This window comes from Lathyrus oleraceus, chromosome 2 (genome assembly GCF_024323335.1).
Source record: "Lathyrus oleraceus cultivar Zhongwan6 chromosome 2, CAAS_Psat_ZW6_1.0, whole genome shotgun sequence".
NCBI classification, from domain to species: Eukaryota; Viridiplantae; Streptophyta; class Magnoliopsida; order Fabales; family Fabaceae; genus Lathyrus; species Lathyrus oleraceus.
This window is the reverse complement of record NC_066580.1, coordinates 2,566,271-2,585,952: the sequence shown is the minus strand read 5'-3', so window position 1 is coordinate 2,585,952 and position 19,682 is coordinate 2,566,271. Positions and strand designations below refer to the sequence as shown.

General features: G+C 38.6%; 1 protein-coding gene across 1 annotated transcript in view; it reads right to left on the bottom strand.

The window, feature by feature from the left end:
* LOC127120993 (sugar transporter ERD6-like 6) overlaps positions 1-19,273 on the bottom strand; it is a 29,799-nt gene extending 10,526 nt beyond the window's left edge. Inside the window, exons 1-6 of the mRNA XM_051051612.1 lie at positions 19,265-19,273; positions 19,087-19,149; positions 18,938-18,997; positions 18,657-18,722; positions 18,509-18,568; positions 18,290-18,404 (exon numbers count right to left, since the gene is read on the bottom strand). Coding sequence (XP_050907569.1) covers positions 18,290-18,404; positions 18,509-18,568; positions 18,657-18,722; positions 18,938-18,997; positions 19,087-19,149; positions 19,265-19,273 — 373 coding nt within the window. The remainder of the gene's footprint in view (positions 1-18,289; positions 18,405-18,508; positions 18,569-18,656; positions 18,723-18,937; positions 18,998-19,086; positions 19,150-19,264) is intronic.
* Between the last annotated feature and the right edge of the window lie 409 nt (positions 19,274-19,682).

The following is a 19,682-nucleotide window of genomic DNA, read 5'->3' as shown; positions in this document are numbered from 1 at the left end:
CATTTGAAAATTAAGTTTGAATCTCACTGTTTGGAGATTCAAAAACTTCAGGGTCCAAAGCTTTGTACAAATCCTAAGCCACTTCTGCAAGCTACTTGAGCAAGATCAAACACGAATTGAAGCAAGAAAGATCAAGTTCTGCACAATATTGAAGGTATTTTCTAGATTTTTTCTTCTCTTCGATTCTCACTCAATTCTCATCAATTCTCTTGGATCTTTGGTTGTCTGAAGTCCTGCCAATGTAGGCAAGAAGATTGAGTTTCTTTGAGGTCAAATCGAAGCAACTCAGTTGACACACCTCAAAATTCAACTCCACATATCTCTCTATATATTTGGAGTTAGTTAAAATTGAGGTGATATTCATGATCTACGCCATTTTATCTTTCAGATCATGTCCTCTTTTTTCATTTATGATGTGGTGATGACTGAACCAGTCCGGCCAGAGTCATCGGAGAAGATGACCGGCATTTGGCTCCGGCGATGAGCTGGAAGCGTTCAGAGCCATTAGATGAGTTTGAAATGTTTTAATCCTGAGCATCCATTGTGATTACCATTGGTACATCATGCTGACTCGTGTGTTTGGTGGAACGCGCATTTCAGACCACTTGATCTGCCACCTCAATTAATGAGTGAGATCAAGTGGTCCACATTTTTTTGATTTTTTGATTTTAATTTTTATTCCTTTGATTTTCTTTAATTCATATTAATTTTAACATTGATCCAAAAAATATGAGAGTTTCTCCAAAAAAATTTTAAATAAAATCCTCTTTCATATTTTGAATTAAAATTATTTTTTGGATCATTATTAATATTTTTCATGATTTAATTGATTTTGTGAATATTTTTTAATTGTTTAAAAATACTTTTAAGTTTCCAAAAATTCTGAAATTTTTTCTTCAAGGTCCTTTGACCTTGTTTGACCTACGATAAATCTCATGGCCATTTCTTTGGTGTTTTGATGAGGTTTTAGGAAATTGACCAACCATATTTAATTTAATGTATTATTTTTAGTATTTTTAATTGAATAAATGCCAAACAAATTGTGTAGAGCCATTTTGATTGATTTTGGAAGTTTGACTTGTGTTGTTGGGCCTTGGTCAAGGTTGATTCGACTTTGTTAAGTTAAAATCATTGGATTTAGGGGATTGATGGAATGTATATTCCATCTCCCAAAATGAATGAATGATCTTAATTTGGTAAAAGTCCTCCTTTGTCCAATTTGAGTTTTATCCATTTCCCCTCCCTCTTCATCTCATTCCCCTTCTTTATCCATTCATGTCATAAACCTATGATATCTCTATATCCTAAGGCTAAGTGATTGCAAAATCAACATAAGTATGGATGAGATTAGGCCACCACTTTTGTATATTCTTTTTGTGTGTCGTATGTTTCATGAGCATAGTTTATCATACTATGTCTCTCACATGCATTAACACCAAAATTCTATTGCCCGACCTCAAATAGTTGTGACTTCTACATAAGTCCAATTACGATTGCTTAACATAGTGCTAAATTTTGACACAAAAGGCATAGCATTCTAGTTAGTGAGATTGTAAGTCTCCCCCCTTTCATGGTATTGTGTGGAAACTTGGCCTTTTTTCCTTCCTTTAGGAGATGTCTTGGTTCAATGATCCATGCTTGTGATAAGTGGGTTGAGTGTTCTCCAAAGAATGACTTAAACAAAAAAGTAAAAGTAAAAGCAATACTAACTTCTAACTTATTAACAACTAACATTTAATTTCAAGTCATTTACTTCTAATGCACTTTATTTTTTAAGTCTTATTCATTTGCCATTATTCATACCATTCTAATTGTTTATGTTAATGTCATTTTCACTTTGTCCACTTGGACCATATTTTGTGATATACCTTGTTTATATTGTGTTTGTTTGTGTGGTCTTTGACCATTAATGTACATAATAAGAACAAAAAACCCTAAAAAATATCTTGTGTGGACTGTTGGTTTGATCTGAGACTTTTGAACTTAGAATTTAGGTAACACTCCCTATGCAAAGGACTTGGCCAATACCAACTTTCATGTAACCAAGTGCTTATGATTTGAAACTTCATCTGATACATCATTGGAAATCCATTTGGGTTCATCTGCAACATGATCATTGTGAGGCTGTTATTTTGAACCTGCGACTTATGCATTATGAAATTCATCTGCTACATGGGCAAATTTGAAGAAAGATCATGGAGTTGCTAAGCTTGGATGTGGCTATCTTTATTTGATGCCTTGCTCTTCAAGTTGATATTTTGTGCATTTTTTGTTGCTTGATTCTAATGTCCAAGGGAATTTGGGTTTCTATATGACATTTTTGTCTATTGGATTGCAGCCCATTGGTCATATCATTTCAACTCTCAACTTTTAAATTTATGCTTAGGATTAGTCTCTCCACCTCCTCCCCATTTCTTTAATTTCAAATTCTCTCCCTCCTTTTAAAAAAAACTTCTTTGCTTGTGCTTGTTTTCTAAACTTAGACCATTTTGCAAATTAGAAACTTTGGCCTTATGCCATTGCATTTTTAAACTCATTTTCTTAATCAAACTTGTAAATATACTTAATTATACTTGACTTAAAATTTTCAAAAGCCAAAAAGAACTAACTAATTCAAACCATTTTTAGGCCTTTGTGCCTTTCAAACTTAAATTTTTGTTAAAAGCAATGCATCCACTTTGAAATTTATACCACGAACTACGAGGTTTTGATCCCTCATCTTTATGTTGGTACGTAGGCACAAGTCCGAAGGTATTGTCAAACACAAAAATATAATTAATGAATTCTTTTCTCATCCCCCCATTCTATTTGCTTGCTAACATCATTTGTACAAAAACACATATGCACACAAGAAAGGGCTCCCTAGGAGTACCTAGGACACTTTGGGTGCTAAAACCTTCCCTCTGTGTAACCAACCCCCTTACTTGTAATCTCTGGCATTTTATTAGTTTTGATTTGAAAAATTCTTATTTTTGGGTTTTGTTCGTACTTTTCCCTTTTCCCTTGGAAACAATAAAAGCGCGGTGGCGACTCTTGTTATTTGATATCTTGCTTATCCATAGCTTGATGATCATGAATTTACCGCTACAGAAATTAAGTGGCGACTCTGCTGGGGAGTAGTCTCCAGTGGGTTTAGCCTACTTTTTTGTGTGTATATAATTGTGTATTTGATGTATGTATATTTGTTTGTGTGATATAATCTGCTTGTTGTGCTTGGTGATCTCTGAATGGTGAGATAAGTTCTAACCCGAACTTGAGTGCAATTAAGATAGGAGGATGGTATAGTCATGTTCGACTTGTGTGGAGTAGTCCTTAACAAGTTGGCTTGAGATCCATCTACTCAGTGGAGACCCTTTTGGATTTGGAAATGTCACACAAGTATTTGTGGTTAGGCATTATTATCTCTGATTTGGGGTCCGAGAAGCTGGGGACCGTAGAACATTTAACCCCTCTTGGCCTATTTAGGACGTAGTGCGGAGACTGTCCAAGTGTAGACTTGATCACAGTTGTTACGCGATACTATACTCAGACGAGTTTCTCTTGAGAATATTATGGGTTGATGAGTCAGTCATCCTAACCTGTAATATCCGATAGATGGAATTAAGACTCTAGAAACTTTTTAGAACATGATCTACAGGTTTTTATCCTTAGTTCACTCCTTTGGGATGGTTCTTACCCAGACTCCATGCTCGTGACTCACAACAAACCATTGATTCTTGGTCGATCCAATCAAGTCTTGTCAATATCAATGGAACTTGGGTGTTGATAAGGTGAAAGCCATAATCCACCAAAATGGATGATTGATCTTGACAATGACTTGATTCATCCCTTTACCTTTGTTTGTTTGCCTTGTGTGTGGTCCCTTATTTGTGATTGTTGCATTCATGCATTCATGTGCATCATAACATTCATCACACGAAATGTTCATGGAGCTGAGGTATTATTTGCAAATATTTTCAGACCATGGATTATGGACGAAGGAACACTAAGAAGTACAGTTTCAGATGTCCCGACTTGAAAGAGTTAAGGAAGCTAGCATCTTTTGTATTAGATCCCTTGGATTTTAAACAACGCCATGGGAAGTTTCTCTCCATCTTGTCTGCTGATGTAGTTGAAGGACTTTTGAGTGTATTAGTACAGTTCTATGATCATCTCTACCGTTTCTTCACTTTTCCCGATTATCAGTAGTGCCTATGTTGGAAGAGTATGCCCATCTCTTGGGAATACCTGTTTCTAACAAAGTGCCTTTTAGTGGATTGGAAGAGATTCCCATATCTCATCTTATTGCTGAAGCTCTTCACTTGAAGAAGTCTGAAATAGAGGCTCATTGGGTGAAGAAAGGAGGATTGTTTGGATTGCCATCTGATTTCCTCATCAAGGAAGCTATTTCCTTTGCTCAAGCCGGTAGTCTGGATGCTTTTGAAGCTATCTTTGTGTTGCTCATCTATGGTTTAGCTTTGTTCCCTAACATTGACGATTTCGTTGATGTTAACGCCATTAGAATTTTCTTGATTGGGAACCCTGTGCCTACTCTGTTAGGTGATATGTACTTCTCTTTGCATCTAAGGAATTCTAAGGGTGGTGGAATGATTGTCTGTTGCATCCCTCTTCTGTACAAGTGGTTTATTTCGCACTTGCCTCAGACGCCTACTTTTGTGGAGAACAAACAATGTCTACGGTGGTCTCAGAGACTTATGTTTCTCACTAATGATGATATAGTTTGGTATGATCCTTCTTTGAGCATTTTGGAGATTATTGATAGTTGTGGTGAATTCTCTAATGTGCCTCTCATTGGTACACAAGGAGGAATCAACTACAACCCTGCTTTGGCACGTCGTCAACTTGGGTTCCCCTTGAGAGACAAACCTAATAATACTTTATTAGAAGGTCTTTTCTATCAAGAAGGTAAAGATCCCCAACATTTGAAGCAGAAGATTATGCATGCTTGGCATAATGTGCATAGGAAAGGAAGATCCGAGTTTGGTCCGTGCAATTGTGTACCTTTGGAAGCTTACACTCTTTGGTTGAAGAAGAGAGCTATGGAATTAAAGATGCCTTATCCTTGTGAAAGACCTATGTCTATGGTTGTGGTTGAGCCATTAACTCTCCCTAATCAAGATGTAGAGGAGTTGGAAGACGTACTCGCCAAGATGAAGCGAGAGAAGGATATATGGGAAGAGCGTTTCCATGCTTTGAGCAAAAAGCATGAGGAGTTGCAGCTTGAGTCTAAGGACAAAAATGCACTTATTGAGCAACTTTAAGACCGAGTGACAAAGAGACAGAGAGAGCCGGAGGTTTCATCTTCCTCTAGTATGCCTCAGTCTTCCGTTGCTTGGAAGAAGATTGTTGATCAGCTTGTCCTCGAGAAGACTCAGATGAAGGCTTCTTTTGAGACCGAGATCCGACGCATTCGAAGGAAGTATGCGCCTACAACCATATCTTCTGACGGTGTTGTTAGGGATCCTTAGGATGGCTAGTCTCCTTTTCTCTTGTATTTTTAATTTGGTTTCTGAAATTGTACTCAGTATAATCCTTCCAATTATATAAATAAAAGAGATTTTATGGTCATATCAAGTTGTTGCAATTATATATATATATATATATATATATATATATATATATATATATATATATATATATATATATATATATATATATATATATATATATATATATATATATATATATATATATATATGCAAATAACATAGTAAGTTCCTTGAAAATAAATAATCAAGCATTACATTTTCATGCATCATTTGTATAAGCAGATTTCTCTTTCGCCAGATATCCCATTGGTGTTTCTTCTGTGCTTCAGCCAAGCTGACTCATCGATACAATACTCGCGCCAATCATTCCAGAATTATGGAACATCTTGAGCAAGAGAATAGAGACTTGAAAGAGGAGATCGCCCGCCTGACTGCCATGATGGAGTCAGTTCTAGTTGCATAGAGCCAGTCTTCTCCAATGCCCGCAACTCCTCCTCCTCAGAGGACTGTCATCTCAGAGGTGGCTACATCTACTGTTCCTGCAACTGCTGCTCATTTCGCATCCAACATGCCTGCCGGATTCCCGTGGGGATTTCCGCCGAACTTCGTGCCTGAAGGCTTTGCACCTACATTTGCTTCCATGCCGGCATCTAACCTGGTCATGTCTGTGCCACTGCCTATCGTGCATACCTTGCCCCGTGTGGAAGACACCATTTGTCATTCTGAGCCGTGTGAGGGCCCGGATGTGTATGAGAAGATAGATGAAATAAAAGATCAATTTCTTGAGCTGCGCAAGGAGTTGAAAACTTTGAGAGGAAATGACCTATTTGGGAAGAGTGTTGCTGAGTTGTGTCTAGTGTCGAATGTGAAGATTCCAGTGAAGTTCAAAGTGCCTAACTTTGAAAAATACAAAGGGAACACATGTCCACTCAATCATTTGGTGATGTATGCCTGCAAGATGTCTACGCAAACAGACAATGATCAGCTGTTGATCCATTACTTTCAAGACAGTCTGACCGGTGCTGCTCTGAGGTGGTACATGGGGTTGGATAGTGCGAGCATCCGCACTTTCAACGATTTGGGCGAAGCATTTATGAAGCAGTATAAGTATAATGTTAATATGGCTCCCGATAGGGATCAGTTGAGATCACAGTCTCAAAAAAAGACAAGGAGACATTTAAGGAGTATGCTTAGAGATGGAGGGAGCTTGCTGCTCAGATTACCCCTCCTTTAGAGGAGAAGGAGATGAACAAAAAATTTCTGAAGACCCTTAGCTCATTTTATTATGAGAGGATGATTGCCAGTGCCCCCGGTGATTTTACCGAAATGGTAAACACGGGGATGAGGCTAGAAGAAGGTGTCCGAGAAGGACGGTTGTCTAGAGAGGAGGTATCGTCCAACAAGAGATACGACGACAATTTTGGTAAGAAGAAGGACAGTGAAGCCAATGCAGTTTCAAGTGGGAGGCAGAGGAAGCCTCAGATAAGAAGAAGTCAACCACCCCGTGAACATCATCATCAAGTATCTTCCATAATTCCTATGTTTTCAGCAAACCAATCAGCACCAATTCAACAACAACGTCAATAACAACAACCACAACAACGAACAAACACCTACAACAACAACAATACCAACAATCATCAGCAACAGAATTTTGAGAGGAAGAAGGTCTCTTTTGACCCTATTCCGATGACATATGCAAAACTATATCCATCATTGGTTCTCAAGAACCTGCTACAATCAAGAAATCCTCCGCAAATCCCCGAACCATTTCCCTAGTGGTACAAATCGGAACTCCATTGTGCTTTCCATCAAGGAGCTCCTGACCACGACCTAGAGAACTGTTATCCTCTCAAATATGAAGTTCAGAAGCTGGTAAAGAATAGAATGGTATCCTTTGAGGACCGTGCACCCAATGTGAAAGCTAACCCACTACCTGCCCATGGAAATTCATCTGTTAATATGATGGACGGTTGTCCAGGGGAGTTCAAGGTATTCGATGTACGCTTCATTAGAAGGTCCTTGGTGACGATGCACAAGGATATTTGCTTGGTGAGCAATTGTGAGCATGACCATGATGGTTGTGCTATCTGCAGTATTAATCCTAGAGGTTGTATGATTGTGAAGAGGGACATCCAGTGGTTGATGGATGAAGGCTTGATACAGATTGTTCAATCATGTCACATAGATGATGATGTTAATGTGATAGTGCCAGTATTCAAGACACCAGAGAGAGTGGTGATTTCATTTGATAGCAGCAGTAGTAACAGTATCAGTAAGAGATCGGTATCACCGTTAGTCATACGGTTGGCAGGTCCAGTCCCGTACGCATCCGATAAAGTTGTTCCTTATTAGTACAGTGCAACTACATTGAAAGATGGTCAAGAGGTCCCATTACCTACAACCAGTTCTGTCGTAAGCATTGCTGATGTCACTAAGGTGACCCGCAGTGGTCGAGTGTTTGGGCCGGTGTTCTCAAAAGATGTAGAAGATTATTCAGTTGGTAAGAAAGTGGAAGTGCCTGCAGTAGATCTAGTTAGTACTCCAAAGCGTCAGTCTGGTGAGTCCAGCAATTTGAAGACTAACGATGATGATGAGGTACTTCGGTTGATAAAGAGAAGTGAGTTCAATATGGTGGAGCAGCTGCTCCAAACCCCCTCAAAAAATTCCAGTATTGTCTCTGCTAATGAATTCGGAAGCGCACAGAGAAGCACTGCAAAGAGTTCTAGAGCAAGCTTTCGTGGAACATGATGTTACGGTGGATCAGATTGATCATATTGTAGCTAACATCACTTCCTGTAATAATCTCAGTTTTTGTGATGAGGAACTCCCTGAGGAGGGTAGGAATCATAACTTGGCTTTGCATATCTTCATGAACTGCAAAGATGACGCTTTATCCAATGTACTAGTTGACATTGGATCCTCGTTGAATGTGCTGCTGAAGTCAGCATTGTCAAAGCTGTCATACCAAGGAGCGCCTATGAGATATAATGGTGTAATCGTCAAAGCTTTTGATGGTTCGCGCAAGACGGTGATTGATGAAGTGGACCTCCCAGTGAAGATAGGTCTGAGTGACTTCCAGATTACTTTTCAAGTAATGGATATCCACTCGGCCTACAGTTGTCTGTTGGGAAGGCCATTGATCCACGAGGCGGGAGCTGTTACCTCCACATTGCATCAGAAGCTCAAGTTTGTCAAGAATGGGAAGTTAGTCATTGTTGGCGGAGAAAAGACACTGTTAGTTAGCCACTTGTCATCTTTCTCTTATGTTGAAGCTGAGGATGAGGTTGGAACTCCGTTCCAAGCCTTGCCTATTGCTGCTGAGAAGAGAGTTGGGGCACTTATGTCCTCGTTGAAAGATGCAAGGAAGATTGTTGCAGAATGGATTGTTGATCAGTGGGGACGAATGGTAGAGGTCTCCGATAACAAGAATAGAACCGGTCTGGGTTTTCAGCAAGGTCCGTCAGCTGTTAGATCAGAGGATATGCAACTCAGCTTCCATAGCGGAGGGTTCATTCATGGCAATGAACAACACTTAGCTGCTGTGCTAGAGGATGAGGAAGAGGAAGACTGCACCAATTTTGTGACGCATGGAAAGACTTGCAACAATTGGACTGTCGTTGATATTCTTGTTATTTTGCATCGATCTAAGTAATTGCTTTTTTTTTGTTTTTAAAGAAATCCTTCTCCCATGCCTAAGGGAGAAGTGAACATTGTTTGGGTATTTCAAAATTGATCATTAATAAAGTATAATTCTATTCATCCACATCTATGATGTTTTGTTTTTACTTTTTTCTTTATTCTGAAAATGGTAATCACAAAAAACATAAATAAACAATATAATTGTCCATCTGCATAATATTTGGTCACAAATTCACTTCTCTAAAATCAAAATATCAAATTGTTATGCAGGTTGGTTTCTAACCCCATTGAGTACAATGATCCTTCTCCTTCTCCAAAATTTGAATTCCCTGTGTTTGAGGCTGAGGAGGAAAGTGATGAAGAAGTGAGTGATGAATTGTCTCATCTTCTTGAGCATGAAGGAAAAGCCATTCAGTCATTCGAAGAGCAAATTGAGTTAGTCAACTTGGGTTCCGAGGATGATGTGAAGGAAGTCAAGATTGGGTCTCGACTGTGTCCAGATGTTAAGAAGGGGTTGATTGATCTTCTCCGAGAGTATTCAGATGTGTTTGCCTAGTCTTATCAAGACATGCCTGGTTTGGATTCTGAGATAGTGGAGCATAGATTGCCATTGAAGCCAGAATGCCCGCCAGTCAAGTAGAAGTTGAGAAGAACGCATCCTGATATGACAGTAAAGATCAAAGAAGAAGTGAAAAAGCATATTGATGCTGGTTTCCTTGTGACCGAGTATCCGCAGTGGGTGGCCAATATTGTGCCTATTCCGAAGAAGGATGGAAAAGTCCGCATGTGTGTTGATTATAGAGATTTGAATAAAGCCAGTACGAAAGATGATTTCCCTCTGCCACACATTGATATGTTGGTAGATAATACATCTAAATTCAAAGTCTTTTCGTTTATGGACGGATTTTCCAGATATAATCAGATCAAGGTGGAACCCAAGGATATGGAGAAGACCATATTCATTACACCTCGGGGAAGATTCTATTATAGAGTGATGCCTTTCGGTTTGAAGAATGCTGGTGCAACTTACCAAAGAGCAATGACTACTCTTTTTCATGATATGATGCATAAAGAGATTGAAGTCTATGTTGATGATATGATTGCTAAATCTATTGATGAAGAGGAACATGTTGAGCATTTGTTGAAGTTATTCCAGCGTTTGAGGAAGTACAAATTCCGCTTGAATCCCAATAAATGTACTTTTGGTGTTCATTCTGGTAAGTTGTTGGGCTTTATTGTCAGCCAGAAGGGTATTGAAGTTGATCCTTCCAAGGTCAAAGTAATACAAGAGATGCCTGCGCCCAAAACTGAGAAGCAAGTCAGGGGTTTTCTCGGTCGCTTGAATTATATCTCAAGATTCATTTCACACATGACTGCCACATGCGCACCTATATTCAAGCTTCTTCAGAAAGAGCAGTCTTGTGATTGGACCAAAGATTTCCAAAAAGCTTTTGACAGTATCAAAGAAATTCACCAACTGTGAGACTCAGTATTCTATGCTAGAGAAGACTTGTTGCGCATTGGCTTGGGCTGCTAAGCGTTTGCTTCAGTATATGTTGAATCATACCACTTGGTTGATATCTAAAATGGATCCAATCGAGTATATATTTGAGAAGCCTGGTTTAACTAGGAGGATTTCCCATTGGCAGATGTTGTTATCAGAGTATGATATTGAATACCAATTTCAGAAAGCGATCAAAGGTAGTATCTTGGCTAACCATTTGGGTCACTAACCGATTGAAGACTACCAGTCAGTGCAGTATGATTTTCCTGATGAAGAGATCTTATACTTGAAAATGAAAGATTGTGATGAACCTTTGCTTGCAGAAGGGCCAGAACCTGGTTCCCGTTGGGGCATGGTATTTGATGGAGCTGTTAATCAGTATGGCAATGGCATTGGGGTAGTAATCATTACTCCTCAAGGAACACATTTTCCGTTTACAGCTAGATTGACTTTCAAGTGTACAAATAATATGGCAGAATATGAAGCTTGCATTATGGGGCTCGAAGAGGCCGTTGATCTCAAAATCAAGCATTTAGATGTCTTTGGAGATTCAGCTTTGGTTGTGAATCAGATCAAAGGTGAATGGGAGACGAATCAACCTAGTTTGATACCATATAGAGATTATGCGAGGAGGATTTCAACTTTCTTTACGAAGGTTGAGTTTCATCATATCCCTCGAGACGAAAATCGGATGGCAGATGCTCTTGCAATGTTGGCATAAATGGTAGTAGTAAAGTATTAGAATGAGGTTCCTAATCTAACTGTGATCCGTCTTGATATGCCAACTCATGTGTTTGCTGTTGAAGAGATCAAAGACGAGAAGTTGTGGTATTATGACATCAAGTGTTTCCTCCAAAGTCAGATATACCCGTCTGGGGAATCTTTGAAAGATAAGAAGACTTTGAGAAGATTAGCCGGCAACTTCTACCTGAATGGTGATGTGCTGTATAAGAGAAACTTCAATATGGTTCTGCTTAGATGCATGGATAGACACGAAGCAGACCTATTGATGGTTGAAGTTCATGAAGGTTCCTTTGGTACTCATTCCAATGGACATGCAATGGAAAAGAAGATGTTGCAAACAAGTTACTATTGGCTGATAATGGAATATGACTATTGCAAGTTTGTGAAGAAATGCCACAAGTGTCAAGTTTATGCAGATAAGATTCATGTTCCTCCGACACTATTGAATGTCATTTCCTCTCCATGGCCCTTCTCCATGTGGGGAATCGATATGATTGGCATGATTGAGCCCAAATCTTCGAACGAACATCGTTTCATTTTAATGGCAATTGATTACTTCACGAAATGGGTTGACGCGGCATCATATGAAAATGTAACCAAGCAAGTTGTTGTAAGGTTTATCAAGAACCAGATTATATGTTGTTATGGTGTGCCAAGTAAGAACATTACTGATAGTGGATCGAACTTGAATAATAATATGGTAGAAGCTCTTTGCAAAGATTTCAAGATTGCGCATCATAATTCTTCTCCCTACAGACCCAAGATGAATGAGGTTGTTGAAGCTGCAAACAAGAACATCAAGAAGATTATTCAGAAGATGGTTGTAACGTATAAGAATTGGCATGAGATGCTTCCATTTGCTTTGCACGGGTATCGTACATCCATTCGCACTTCAAAAGGGGCAACCCCTTTCTCTCTTGTATATGGTATGGAAGTTGTGCTCCCCGTAGAGGTTGAGATCCCTTCACTGCATGTGCTCATGGAAGCCAAGTTGACTGAGGCTGAATAGTGTCAGAGCAGGTATGATCAGTTAAATTTGATTGAAGAAAAGAGGTTGACTGCCATGTGTCATGGACAGTTATACCAGCAGAGAATGAAGAAAGCTTTTGATAAGAAGGTCAGACCTCGTGTGTTTAGAGAAGGTGACCTTGTGCTCAAGAAGATCCTATCTTTCAAACCAGATTCTAGGGGCAAATGGACTCCTAATTATGAAGGCCCATATGTTGTTAAGAGAGCCTTTTCGGGCGATGCTTGATTCTTACAACTATGGATGGTGAAGAGTTCACTCGTCCTGTGAACGCAGATGCAGTCAAGAAATACTTCGCCTAAAAAAAGAAAAGAACAACTCGCTAAGTTGAAAACCTGAAAGGGCGGCTTAGGCAAAAAAGAGCGTCTCGATGGATTGAAAACCCGAAAGGGCGATCCAGGCAAAAGTTAGAGACATAAAATAGAAAAGAATTATCCCTATAAATTGAGTACCCCACCTTGGGGCAATTTATGCAAAAATTAGGGATTATGGCAAGTAACTGCACCCTGCCGATCTTCAGTGATTGAAGACATTTTGAGCATAACGGTCGATGTCGATTCGTGATGCCCAGCAGCAGTCAAGAGCACAGTGGATATCAAGAGTTGGTGGAAGGATTAGTGATCATTGTATTCAATGTACCCTTTTGCCATGTAAATTACCATTTTCAACTTTGTAAAGATCTATGGAGTCTTGTCATTTACAGACTACCATTCTATTAAATAAAGTTGAACTTTTATCCAATTGTTTCTACTCTTATTTACTTCAGCCAATAGATTTAAATTTTATTATGATCATTTATGAAATTAAAATTTTTAAATCAAAATCATTTTCCTTAAACATATAAAAGCATGAATTTTAAGCAATCGATTTCATATCGACAATGGTTCGAAAGCAGTAAGCCCTAAGTGTGGAGCATTTTTGGTTCTCCCCAAGCAGTAGGTGCATTTATCTTTCATCCCCAACAACATTATTCAGCATTCGGTGTTTGTCAATCTTGTTCACCATATCCCCAGTAAGTAGCCAGCTGAGTTGATTGATTAGTCCTTTGCAAAGTTTAGTGTTCATTCCCCAGCCGATTATGGTCTCTAGCGGAATGAGAACAGGTTTCCTCAGCAGTTCGCGTGGTTACGGTAGAACTTCAGTTTCCCCACCAATCGCCATCAGATTCTCTCCCAGTCAGAGTTTCCTCCTAGTTTCTGAGCAACTATTTGTGTTTATCCCCTGCATGGTTGTCTCCCATTCGACATGGTGTTGACCTAAAATTCCCCGCAGGCGCGATAACGATTTTGCTCAGCAGATCTCCTCTTTCCCCAGCTAGGTTTGAGCCTTTTGGGATGTTGATCTCTGTCCTTTCTCCAACAGCTGTCTCCCTCTTTTGTGGATTGACCGAGAATTGTATCAATGATTCAAATCTGCGACACCTTTGTATCCTTTGCGATCGTTTTGTCAGCATAATCATCATATATACGTATACATATACATATATACACTCATATAATTTCATTATTGCATCATCGCATTTGTTGATTCATTCCTGTAATTTTAATTCGCTGTTATGGTGGTACTTTATCCCCATATGAGCTGGTTGTTTGTCCTCCCTCAATTGTAGAGTGTCAGCCCCTTAAGCAGAAAGACTTTAACCTTTCTCTTTTCCCCACTGAGTTATTTCCTCGTGGATGATGATTATTTTAGCTTCCTCCCTAGTTGATTCTCTGGATGGAACCACTCCCCTTGAGTTATATCCTCATTGGGTTGAGTCTTGGTTGACCGTTTCTTTCTAGACCTTACCTAGATAGATGCTTTGGGTCCCCTAAGAGTTTATTACCCAGTAACTGGTAATGTTCTTCTTAGTTTGCAGTTTGTTACTTCTTGCCAAATACCCGGCAAAAAGCAACCCTTTTCTCCACAGCGGGTTCATTTTCATGTTTCCCTAGGAAGTATATCCTTGATATGTTCATCCTAACCGATGACGGATATTTCCTTCCCCTGTTTTGAGTTTATCCTTGATATGTTCATCCTAACCGATGACAGATACTCTCATCTTTGGTATTCTACCCAGTAAAAAGGTAGTTGTAATCCCTATTTCGCTCCCCAGAGAGTTAATCCTTGATATGTTCATCTTAACCTGAAATTCTGGCGTAGTCAGTATTCAGATGTTCTACTCCAAGTCATGACATCTGATCTAACATTGTACTTATTACAGCAAGACAGTTATTACACTCTGTACTAATGAGAACCTTTTCACAGTGTCACGACCTCTCCTTCTATGTCATCCTAGGAAGGAGGAACACTTAGTTATATGCACCATAACCTTCTCTTCTGTTGTTTTCCTACACAGATATCAGCACGATGTCTCAATCCTGTTTTGAACATCATCTGTTACATTGTTCCAGTTTGTTGGTCATGTACTTGTATTTCCTAAATTAAAGGTAGTAACAAGTTAAACTAATCTCCACTTATTAAGGAGCTAATAAATAGATTATTTGCCAGGTTCATTAATTGTAGCTTAGTTGTTAGTTTCCTAGATTTTAGATCAGCAGGTGGATTCCTTAAGAATAGCCTGAGAAAAATCCTGAAACAGAAAAACTTACCATCCAACAATTTAGCCTATACTGTCAGGAGTGAATGTCACAACATTCCGTTTGACATCCAAGTCCAGAACCATATGCTAAGTCTGTTTGGTTCCTGAAAACAGACTGTGCTAAATTAGCTGTACTGTAAAAGACCAACCAGTCTTTACTTCAGTATCAGCTTACTGGACGAACTGTCAAGACACCCAGTTTGACAGTTTCACAATGATCTTTTGGCCAGGTCTGTGATGATTTTGAAATCCAGACTTCACAACATACTGAACTGAGATCCTCAGCTTATTATACAGTATGTGCTGTTGTTGATGAATGTCAAAACATTCTGCTTGACATTCCAACAGAAGGCTATGTATCAGGTCTGCTTTTATCTTGCTGAACAGACTGAATTACATGCTCAGTTTGGCAGACATGATTATATCATACAGAAGAAAACAAACACAGGAAATTGTTAACCCAGTTCAGTCCAACATGACCTACATCTGGGGGCTACCAAGCCAGGAAGAAGATCCACTATTAGTAGTATCAATTCAGAGTTAAACTCCCCCATTTACAACTCATCACTTAATCCCTACCCAATGCAATCTATACCTAGGAACTCCTAGATAGAAACCTCCAGTTTCCATTCCTATCACTACAAATACAATGTAATGTGCAAACACCTTGAACTTGCTTCACAGCTTCATTCAAGAACATAATTACTCTTGCCTACAGGCTTTGAGTAACAAACACTCTCAGGTTTACCACTGAGAAACACATGGTAACCTTCCCACAGATTGGGAGGTTTACCTTACACACACCCCTAAAAATTCATTCTAAGAGGCTTACAAAAACTAGATTACAATCAGCTATTTATAACCTAATCACCCAACTGGATTTGGGCCTTCAGAAAGTTGCAGCAGACTTGTTCTTTGCTGTTGCAACTTCAGCAGAAAAATTCTGCTACAAACAAGGTCTTCAAGTTCCTAATCTCTCTCCATATATATCTCCATATTTAGAGCCTATATATATTCTGAATTAGTCTTCAAGGCCTTCACAAGGGAGTTAGGATATTCACCAGATATCCTTGCTGATCCCATGACATATACTGAATTTATTAATTCAGTTTCCTACACATGTGCGATGTCACAGACCTGACGTCGTGACATCGTACATGACATGTTGGTCCAGATGTTGAATTTCTTCAACCCAACATATTAAAACAACAGAGGTGATTACATTATTTGTTTTCTAAAATTAATGCCAATCCTGAGGTATTAACATAACCGATGACTGGTTTTCTTCTCTTTACGATCTTCTGCCCAGTAACCGGTAGTTGTAAATCCTGCTTTTCGTTCCCCTTGCAGAGTATATCCTTGATATGTTCATCCTAACCGGTGACGTATATTCTCTTTGATGGTATTCTATACAGTAACTGATAGATGTAATTCCTATCTCTTCCTCACAGAGTCTATCCTTGATATGTTCATCCTAATCGGTGACAAATTTTCTCTTTGATGGTACTTTATTCAACATTCGATAGATGTAATTCCTACTTTTTGTTCAGTTGGTTTATCCTTGATATGTTCATCCTAACCGATGACAGATATCCTCCTTGACATCCCCAGGCAAGTTTATCCTTGATATGTTTATCTTAACCGATGACAGATTTTCTTTCCTTTGAGTCTATCCTTGATATGTTCATCCTAATCGATGACGAATATTCTCATCTTTGGTCTTCTACCCAGTAACCGGTAGTTGTAAATCCCATTTCTGCAGCTTTCCCCAACAAGGCTATTTCTACCCAGTAATGGTAATGAATACACCCGCCTGGAGATTCCCAGTGACTCATCCTTGATATGTTCATCCTAATAGATGACGGATGTCCTCTCTGTCAAATCTTTATTATCTCCTTACCCAGTAACAGGTGGTAGATAATAGATTTCTGCTCCTCTTGGGTTGAAGTTTATTTCTTCCCCAGTTGAGTTGAGTGCGTATTTCTTTAGTGAACTCGCTTTTTCTGCACAATTCGAGTACGTCAGTTTTATCCTGATCTACTCGTTTCCCCTGCAGATGTTTTTGTTTCCCCGGCTGAGTCTTTCCATTTTTTATGGAATTCCTCTAGTCTCCCAGCAGTTTTAAGTCGTAGCCTGGCCTACGCATAACCTTTTTTACCCCCTCAGAATCTCTGTCTCCCTAGTGAGTTTTCCTTACGAAATGCATTATACTCCTGCGGATCTTCAGTCCCTCTGATTTCTTTTCCTTTCTGGAAATATCTCCCCACAAAGAGTTTATTTTACATTCATCACTACGCCAAATAAGGGAAAAGAGGGCGCTTTTTTTTGGCCTATAACAGCGCTTTAAAGCGCTCTCTAATCTGGCGCTGGCATAGGTAAAGACAGCGCTTTTTTTCCTGGTGAAAGCGCTCTCTAAAGTGGCTCTTTAAGCCCTTTAAGGGCCACTTTAGAGGACGCTTTTTTAAAGAAAGCGCCCTCTAAAGTGGAAACTTTTAAGGGTTTAGAGGGCGCTTTTACTGGAAAGCGCCCTCTAAAGTGGAAACCTTTAAGGGTTTAGAGGGAGCTTTTACTGGAAAGCGCCCTCTAAAGTGGAAATTTAAAGGGTTTAGAGGGCGCTTATTTTGGAAAGCACCCTCTAAAGTGGGTGGTTATTTAACATTTACATGCATCACATGTCTCTGTGACCATATTCTCATTTTAGGTTATGTTGCAGCCACAAGAGGTAACCAGAAGAAAATGGCATACAGCTGCTTGTTATAATTCACAAGAGCAACTAAAGGTTCTTTTTATGCTTTTATAATATTAAAATACAAATACTGATATATGCTTATTGTTTATATGATCCTCTTGCTATTTGAAATGTCATGAACCGAAACCACTGCTACTCTAATTGAAATGTATAATAACCACTCTCTTTCATTTATTTGTTTATAATCAATCAATTACAACAAAAATGCAAGTATGCTGCTAGATTAGAAAATCACACTGTTTTGGTATTTTTCATATTTAACAAGACCAAAGAGCACAAAAATGAATTGAGTTGATTCAGAAAAAAAATATGAATGTGAATACATGAGTGAACACTAGCTGAAGTGCTACTCGAAAGGAAACTTCATCTGAAAAACTGTTGTATTTCTTCAAGAGTTTTTCCCTTTGTCTCGGGGACCCAAATGGCAACAAATCTTGCTGTGAAAACACACACTGCGGTATATATTGTGAAGGTTCCTGATAAAAACATAGGAAGCTTCTGGTTAGAAACAATAGATATTTATAGAAAATTAACATAGGCAATGCACACAAACCTCCCGAACTCCAATCCAAGAGCAAATTTGCTGTTAATGTAACCAACCAGGAAAAGAACCAATTGGCAAGTGTTGCAAAACTTCCAGCTAGGCCTTTGATGTTAATCGGAAGAATCTATTATGTAAAATATATTCAACACATCAACTATCACATTATATTACAACAAAGGTTTATTCATATAGGGTTGTCATGCATATTATTATTGAAGAAAATTGTACCTCAGACATTATAATCCATGGTATTGCTCCTAATCCCAGAGAGAATGCAATAACCATGACCTGAAAGAAATTGGAAGTTTATAATAATGAATTTAGGGAAACAAACAATAGAAACCATCATTTGTGTAATAAAGTTGTATTTACACACCACAACTCCAGCCACCGATACGAGGCTCAATGTCGCATATAAATCAGAATTTGGTGATATATATTCCTGAGAGCAAATTCAACATAAAATATATTATCCATATAAAAAACCAAAAATATAAAGAAGAATTTACTGATATATAATCTTGTGAATCTGTGTTACAAATTTCTGAACATTTATGCATGAATGCATGTGTAATATCTAGTTAATGTATTATGTATATATAAAAATAAACAAAAAAAATGTTCAAAAAATATAACAAACAAAAAAATTATTATTACCTTCAAGTAGAATGATATTGAAACAACCAAAAGACTCAAAGCCATTGCAGATGAAGAAACCTGCAATAGGAGATTTTGATTAATCTCTTATTACCCTCTAAACAAATAGTAATGTGAATGCAAAAATTATCGAAAAAGCTCAGACTCACAATAAGTAAAAGCCGGCGACCAGATTTGTCAGCTAACCACAAAGTTAAAATCGTAGCAAGAACCTAAATGACATGTAAATATTGTTCAGATTATGGTCTGATAAATTTGGAACGTTACAAATTTAGTTTCCTTTCGGTCGAACCTGAACAACACCGACTCCAAATGTTGCTACATCACTCGAAACATGCGTCTAAATCTCGGAATAACAGGAAAATACCACAAGACTTTTGCTGGAGACAACTTGTTCTTATATCGCGAGACACCGCATTTAGGACACTCATTTAACGATGCATACTCATTTCGAAACAAAACGCAATCGTTTGGACATGCATGTATCTTATCATAGCTCATGCCAATAGAGCACAACATCTTTTTGGTCTCATATGTTCGATTGGGAAGAACATTATCCTCAGGAAGCATATCTTTCAAAAGGGCTAATAACTCTGTGAAACTTTTAACCCATAATGCCTAGTCTCCATTGCTAGCATTGCAACACAATAATTATTGTTGAGAATACTCAATAAATGTATGAACCAAGAAAAATGAAACCAAAAATGAACAATAGCGAACGTCAGAAGAGAAACCAAGTAATATG